This window comes from Haplochromis burtoni, unplaced genomic scaffold, assembly GCF_018398535.1.
Source record: "Haplochromis burtoni strain Fernald_Lab_line unplaced genomic scaffold, NCSU_Asbu1 Contig_19, whole genome shotgun sequence".
NCBI lineage: Eukaryota > Metazoa > Chordata > Actinopteri > Cichliformes > Cichlidae > Haplochromis > Haplochromis burtoni.
Genome location: NW_024582380.1, coordinates 2,624,877 through 2,633,362, shown reverse-complemented (window position 1 = coordinate 2,633,362; position 8,486 = coordinate 2,624,877). Strand labels below are relative to the sequence as shown.

At 41.3% G+C, this 8,486-nt stretch overlaps 1 protein-coding gene across 1 annotated transcript in view; it reads left to right on the top strand.

Annotated features, from left to right (window-relative positions):
* The window catches only part of gria1a (glutamate receptor, ionotropic, AMPA 1a), a gene marked incomplete in the record, with an annotated part of 85,112 nt that overhangs the window by 48,607 nt on the left and 28,019 nt on the right, over positions 1-8,486 (top strand). Inside the window, 2 exon segments of the mRNA XM_005916468.3 lie at positions 3,853-4,059; positions 4,752-5,197. Of these exon segments, the coding sequence (XP_005916530.1) occupies positions 3,853-4,059; positions 4,752-5,197 (653 nt within the window).

Here is an 8,486-nt window from a genome sequence, read left to right as displayed (position 1 = left end):
GTTTCAGTGCTATGGTGTGGCTTAAAGCCAGACTGGTATTTGTCAGTGATATTATTTGCAACTAAGTAAGCCTGTATTTGGAGAAAGACGGCTTTCTCTAAAACTTTTGATAAAAACTGAAGTTTTGAGATTGGCCTATAATTGGCAGGGTCTTTCTGATCACAATTACTTTTTTTAAGAACAGGGTGCACTACCGCATGTTTAAAAGCAGTTCGGACACAGCCCACTAACAATGATAAATTCATTAAAAATAAGATGCAAGGCCCAAATTCCTCAAAACTTTTCTTGATAATTCGGGATGGAAGGATATCATGCACAGAATTTGAGTTTCTCAATTGTTCAATTATTCCCTTAAGAGTGGGGAATGATAACAGCTCAAAGTGAGAAAAGGTGGACATGCATCCTAAAACCGGAACAGGATTCAGCACAAGAGAGTGAGAGTGTGAAGCCTTCAGTAATAAAACTTTTCCACTAAAATGAATAAGAAATTGCTCACAGAGAACCTGAGAGGCCGAGCTCGAAGAGTCCAGACAGGAATTTATCACTGAATTAAAAATTTTGAATAACATTCGGGGGTTGTGGCAATTAGTCTCAATAATATCTGATAGGAAAGCTGCTTTAGCTGCCTTTACAGAGTTCTGGTATAGAAAGACTGCATGACTGTGGGATTTTTGTGGGACACATGAATTCTGCTGTGTGCGCCTTCCTTCAGATGACTTCAGTGCTCACCAGATAAAAGATTCTTAGTGGAGCTGATGAAGGCAAGAAACAATGTAGAATGACAGAAAAGACATGAGTACACATCAACTTGTGCACTCTTTTTAGAGCCATTGGCTGCATATATAGACATCATTGCCAGTGAGAGGAGAAAAACTCTTCCAGTCAGCCTCCAAGTTGTAATTAAGATAAAGAAATTTTCAGAAGCCAACTATCTCTGCCACTTAGCAGATATAATTATGTTTAAACAAACTAGTGCAAAATGGCTGCAGTAGTCAGTTCAGCTTAAATGAAGCCCAAAGTGAACCCTAATGCAATCCATTCAGCTGCGAGAAAAGGAGATTGATAGCTTACATGTTTTTTTTGTACCCAGTTTTCAAGCCTTTAGGCTATTTTTCAGAAAAACAGAGTGCATAATCTCAGAGATTAGACATAGTTAACTAAACACATTCTTTGTTTGAAAGTAACTCTCCAACACTCCAGGAGAGAGAGGCCAGAGGGCAGCCACTTGGAGTTTGCCAAAAGGCACCTAAAGGACTCTCAAATATCGAGAAATAATTCTCTGTTCTGATGAAATAAAGATTGAATTCTGTGGCCTGAATGCAGTGCGTCATCGGCAACATCATGCTCTGGAGATGTTTTTTGGCAGTAAGAATAGGGAGTCTAGTCAGGGTCAAGGGAAAGATGAATGCAGCAACGTATCCTTGATTATAACAAGCTCCAGAATGTTCTGGTTTAGCCCCAGTTTTCCAACAGGACAACGACCCTTTGCACACAGCCAAAGTAACAAAGGAGTGGCATCAGGACCACTCTGTGAATGTCCTAGAGTGTCACAGCCAGAGCCCAGACTTGAGATCTGAAAATGGCTGTGCACAGACGCTCCCCATCCAACCTGACATAGCTTGAGAGAAGATTGAAATATTGAGCCAGGGCTTTCAATACTTATGTAGTTGTTATATTTTAGTTTTCAAATTTTACTACATTTACAAGAATTTCAAGAAAACTTTGTCTTTATGGGGTAATATGTTTATAATTTGAGGTAAAAAATAAATTGAATCCTTTGTGGAATGAGGCCGTAACATAACACAACGTGGAACATGTGAAGTGCCGGGAATACATTCTGCATGCATGTAGCTTCTGCCACTTCAGCTGTCTGCAGTACAACTGGAAGACCAGAGATCCTGTTAGAATCATTTTCACTGAAAAGCCAATCAAGTGGTTGTTGTAGTATTACTATAATAAGATTACTGAGTTAAATATAAGAAAGTAGCCACTAATGTAGCTGCAAAGGCAAATCCTGACATGTAGTCTATTGACATCTACTTTCGAAAGTATGCCTAAAATCCTTATTTAAACCCAAGAGTTGGAGTCTCCAGTGTAAGCCCCCAAAATAACTCTCTCTGACATAATCTCCTATCAGTGTCCTTTTCTCCGGGAAGATAAATTAGTTTTCTGTCTTGGAAGCTAAGAGAAGAGATAAGGTGTGAGGAGCACAGGCGCAGGAGTTTTTACACCTTCTAACTTCTGTGCTCTCTGATTCGTTGCCTACGGGTGGGTGTTGTTTTGCTGCTGTGTTGATATCACATAGTTCTTCACTGTAGTCCCTGCTGTCCAAGCCTGTGCCCACAGACTAGGCCTGGAGATGTGGAGAAATGAGGCACAACTGGTTTAATGGGGCATCAAAGCTTCCTTTGCTGATGACTGCGGCTTTACACTGAAACCAGACAAAGAGTGAAATGTGTCTAATCTTAGCATGCCTGATTTTTGTGTTATTGTTGCCTTTAGTGTGTATAACTCTTAAAATATATTGGGTAATGTCAGCACACAAGAGAAAACGATTGAATTTTTAAAACGTATTAAAAATATGAACTTCTACATGTGTAGTTGCATTTGTTCAGGTGCACAAGTGCTCTTGTGTGTATAAATGTGCAGCGAATGTGTCTGAGTATTGTATTTAATGTGGTTGAGTGACAGCAGATCTCAGTGGAGCTGTTCGAGGTCAATGTGATTCAGTCCTGGAGGACCTTTTGTATGCCTTGCCACATCTCCATGTGCACATTTGTACATGTGTGTGTGTATTTCTGTGTGTGTGTGTGTGTGTGTGTGTGTGTGTGTAGTGGGCATGGTCACAGTTGCGTGTGCCCTGTCTTTGTCTATGACTGCGTGCGCCAGTGCGTACACTGTGAAAGCGCTGCACGCCGGTCCTTTCTCTTCACTGCCTCCCCAGGGTGCCATTTGTCTACCAGCCTCAAGTTATGTGCAACAATGATTACCTTCACCTGGATCATAAAGAGCGGGAGAACACAGATAGCTGTAACACATATAGGAAACCCTCTCCTCCCTACACCCCACCTCCTTATCTAGACACTGGTGAACACGATGGAAGGATTTTCTAAGCTCAGCAGAAAACTCTCGCTTAAAACAGGAACACATAACAACTTGTGGGAATTGAGGCCTTCTTAGTGCTGCTGGACAATTTATACTGAGGCGACTTTAATTCTGTATGAAATACATATTTCTGAAAGTGGAGCCCCAGGTGTCGTGTCAGCTGCAGTTTCTCAGGCAAGTCAATCAGTGTGAGATGTGCAGTAGTCGATGTAACAAGAAGAACAATGTGGCCCTGGAGCAGAGGTTATCCTGGTTTCAGAGAGCTGTCAGCTTCATTGTCTTCATGCACGCACTTACACAGGTGCTCGTTTGAATCATACCTCATGTCTCTTCGGCTCTAACAATGCTGCCCAATTCCTGTTTTCTTGCTGCATGCTATGTGCTTTTCAGTGCACGATTCAGTCGCACTCATCCTACTTAGAGGGTCTTTGTGGATGAATTGCATACCTACCTTCAGGGAACAAAGCTGAAATAATGCCTTGTAGTTCCATTTAATTTTCTTTTCTTCTCAACCTTTAAACCTACAATTATATCCGGGGGCCAGCGCTTTTTTTTCCCTTTTTTTTGCCCTAAGCCTCGGTTTAGAACAAGAGATAGCACTTCATTTTCAAAATACACACTAATTTCAGGGAAATCATTTCAGAAGCTGTTGAGTGAGTTCCTGTAAATGATTTTTAAAACTTTAGGAAAAAAAAAAGAAACAAATAAAAAATCCATTTTTACTCATGGCTGCCCCACATCCAACAGGAGTCTCCATACGTGATGCTGAAGAAGAACCACGAACAGCTTGTGGGGAATGATAAGTACGAGGGCTACATCGTGGAGCTGGCTGCAGAGATAGCAAAGCATGTGGGCTACCAGTACAAACTGAAGATCGTCTCAGATGGCAAGTACGGAGCCCGAGATCCCGAAACCAAGATGTGGAATGGCATGGTCGGAGAGCTGGTGTATGGGGTGAGTCGGTGGAGCTTCTTCTAAGATTTTCTTTTTGTTTTCCCCACAGTCAAAGCTGGAAAATTAACTTTTAAATGTCTTTTGTGAATACTGATTATTGAAGGTCTTAACACATTGAAAACCGCACTGGCCCCAAGCCTGTTAAGGATGATTACCTATTTTGCTTTCTTTTTATTAGTATTCTGCGCTGCTTATTTAAATACAATTTTAATATGTTAGACTTTGGGCAAGGTTCACTTTGGAAGAAACAAATCCTTACAGTTTGCTGCTAGAATAATTTGTGATTATATGATTACTAAAGGTTCCTCTGAATTGCAATTTCGACAGTCTAACCACTTTGTTCTTCAGAAGTCTGAAATTGTGCTGTGTTTTTAATTTGACCTGGATCGTTACCAACTAACTTTTGCTGTGTGTACCAACTGTGCTGTGATAAGGGGGAGGAAGATAAAGAGACCATCTTAAAACTGAAAGAACTGGTCTTTCTTTTGCTTTCTCGTTGTGCAATACACTTGGATAATGATCAAGAATACATTTATATCTAGACACGGTGTAGTGCACTTTGAGTGGTTGCGGTGATCCTCTCAGACCGTAGCTGCAAACAAGGAAACACAAGTATCATTCTACCTCAGAATTTCAATGAAATGCTACTTTATCCAGCACTGTTTATACCTGCCTTTGTGCTCTTTCCTCAGAAAGCAGACGTGGCTGTGGCTCCGCTCACTATCACCCTGGTCCGTGAAGAGGTGATTGACTTCTCCAAGCCCTTCATGTCTCTGGGTATCTCTATAATGATCAAGAAACCAACCAAATCCAAGCCTGGCGTGTTTTCCTTCCTGGACCCGCTGGCTTACGAGATCTGGATGTGCATTGTGTTTGCCTACATTGGCGTCAGCGTCGTCCTCTTCCTGGTCAGTCGATTCAGCCCGTACGAGTGGCACGCCGAAGACTACGAGGAGGGAGCCGAGCCGCAGACTCCCACCCAAGCGGCGGCTTCCAACGGGGTGCAGCAGGGCCAGACACCGACGCAGCAGAACACCACCCAGCAGAGTCCAGAGCAAACCAATGAATTTGGCATCTTCAATTCCCTTTGGTTTTCACTTGGCGCCTTCATGCAGCAAGGCTGTGATATTTCACCACGGTAAGAAGCTGAGGCCACAAATTTTGAAGCTTTATACTCCTCTGAGTCTTTGCTTTTATTTGTTGGTACACAAAGAGACATTCAGTACCACCTACGTGTAGTACATATCTATCTGCCACACCAACGCCTCAGCATGCTGACTTGCTTTCTTTTTCAGCTCACTTGAGTTTTGTTTATTGAGATTTTGTTGTGTTTTTCTTAGCCGTTTGTCATACAAAGAAGTGATAAAACTTTGATGAAGGGCAGAAGAGCCAGCTTAAGATTTGGTCATGTTGCAGACTGTTGTGGTCTCATTCAGTTTCCAGATAATTCCCATAGTGCTAAAAACATGGCACAAATCTAGGACAGTCAAAACTGGTAGTCAGTAGAAAGCTTTAGTATTTTATAAAATTAAAAATTCCTGCCATTCTGCATCTCACAAGTGATTAGCCAGTCGGTTGTGCAAATATCAGAGCCTTAAGAAGCTGCTATGAAGGATCCTGGTGTGAGTATTGAGTGTTATATGTTGGCTTCCCTCAAGTGCTCTCATGAGCTGTGGTATGAAACCGTTCTCAAAAGGTCACCAATTAAAAATCTCATTAAGTGTCTGAAATTAGAGACACTGAGGTCGACTTTCTGAGCTCTCCAGAGGCGCTAACAGGAGGAGATGAGAAGATAATGTCAGTGTTATCACTGTAAGCTCTGAACTAGCAGAGACAGGTTAGGTCACTCGTAGACAGAGCTTCTTGTCTCTTTAAACATTAAGCTGCATATACATTATGTAGCAGCTACCGTGAAGTTGGAGATCCCAGCGCTTCGTCTTGAAAGTGTAATCGTAAGCATCGTTGCGTTCCATCTCGACTTCCTTCTTGTGGCAAATTAAAGGGTGTATTTTCACTTTGGCCTCACCCTGCACAAATAACAGAAGGGAAAAAAACAAAACAACTTTGCAACCCACAAGCCTGCATGCGGCACATAGGTGCTCAGCAGTACATAATGTAGGTAGTGAATTCCTCCTCCCACAGGCCTTCATCTGACATTTACTGTTTTCTGCCTGCAGACTGTGCTGTGCTTCATGTGAGATGAAGCCTATTGTCCAAATGCTCTTCTCTTACAGGCAGAAAATGCATTTGGAATAACTATTGATTTTCTTGTATGCCACATAAAGAGAGAGGGCCAGGGAATGTCACGGTGCTTCCTTAAAATTGTCCCTTCCTTCTGTATGCACAGCCATCTTTGCGCTGTGTGTGTGGAATGGTGTGTACTTTGCAATTTAACAAAACAAAATTAAGAGTATTTGCATTTCTTTTGCTCGAGGAGCGAGGGGGACGACCTCTGCCGATGCAAGACCTTTCTTTGACTTCGGCTAAAAGGACAAAACAGGCCATTCCTCTCTACTTTCTTATGTTCTGTGTAAAATAGGTTTGAGGTGGAACCAAATTTCATTAGTGTTATTAGTGAGGTTGGGCTTTAAGGGCGCTTGTCCTCTAAGGACTTCAGTCAAATACCTCTCTTTGTCTTGGAGTGTCCTTTCAAGGTGAGTCTGAGTGTTCATTTTTGGTTCTTGGTAAAAGATTTTTTTGGGGGGGCGTCAGGGGAATTCACAGACTTTTTTTTTTCTAAAAAGAAAAAACTGCACATGTCACAGCGTGTGCAGCAGGACATGCTGTAGCGATCAGCACGGCCTGCTTGGTGTCTTGAAAAACCAACACAGTGAATGTTTCACCCCGCTGAATACTGGCCTGAAGGAAACATCTTCCCCTTGAAAATTTGGGTGACCTAGTTGCTCTAGTTAGCACAGCGCATATTCACACACACTGGTGCATGCTGATGTGTCTCCTAAAGCATTATGAGTTCTTCTGCTAGAGTTAAAGGACATACTGTTGCAGCTACGGTTTGTCAGATGAAAGCAACAGTCCTTGTAACATCACAAATTCACAAGAACAGAGTATTACACAGCGTACGCAGTTTTACTTTTATCAAAAAAATTCTTTCTTGAGAAGGTTTTGTTCTTGTATGTAAGGTAGTGGTTGACCATCTTCTTTATTTTTTTTTCTTGCCTAGCTGCAGCCTGTCTTTCTTTTTCCACTTTATTCATAGACTGAATATGTCCTGTCAGTGTGAAAAAGGAAGCTTGTGCGGCTGTGCCTAAAACCTCCATACTTCTCTCTCCGGATTGCGAAAAGAAGGCGTATTACAGGGACGTCCTCAGTAAAAACTCTCTTAACAGTTTATATTCTAAGGCACTACCTTCAGGTCTTTTTCAATATGGCGTTATGTTCATTTTGTATGTTATGGTCCCATTTAGAGAGAAAGAGACAATAAAATAGAGTGTGCTTTAGAGCGAGGATACCTTGTCAGGCACAAGTCACTTTTTTAACATTTTGTATATTCAAAACTTTGCTAAAGTACAAAATAACACTTCTCACTCAGAATTGTGTACTGTATTTTTTGGAGCAATGTTATTGATGTCTTAGCAAATACCGCTTATGAAATCCTAGATACTCACTTGTTGGTTATTATGTAAGCACATATGTAAGCAGCACAGCCAATCAGCATTATCCTTGCCGATTGGCTGATCTTAGGTTAGTTTTTTTTTATAGCATCAACTAATATTGATTTGTCTGATGTTGTAGCTCTAACTAGTTAATTAAGAACTTGTTAATTTGGTAGCAGCTGATATACAAAGTGACTATGTGGATATATATGACTATATGAAATAATATTTGACATAAAGCAGATTAGGGTCCGTATTGACATATTACATCACAGAGTTGCTGCAGCTGTGTTGGTTACACATCCATGATATAAGTGTGCTGTTTAACCACATTCCAAAGGTGATCTGTTCATCGGCTGTGGTCATAAAGTGATGGGCATCGTCACTAACAATACTCAGTTTGGCTGTAGCCTCAGTTTCCGGTTCGTAGCTGACAGGAGGGGTACCTAGATCCTCTCCTGCATGGCTTGGTTTTAACAAGTTTAATAACAGAGTTGCTGTTCCCGTTCTATCAGCTCAAAGCAGTCTGGATATTCTCTTCTAACCTCTGACATCAACAAGGTATTTTCACCCAGAGAACTGCCGCTCAATGGATATTTTCTCTTTTTTTAGACCATGCTCTGTAAACCCTAGATGTGGTTATGAGAAAATTACAGTAGCTTTTGAAATACTCAGACGAGCCCGTCGTCTTGACCACTTCTACATGCCTAAATGTAGGGTTGAAGATAGATAGATAGATAGATAGATAGATAGATAGATAGATAGATAGATAGATAGATAGATAGATAGATAGATAGATAGATAGATAGATAG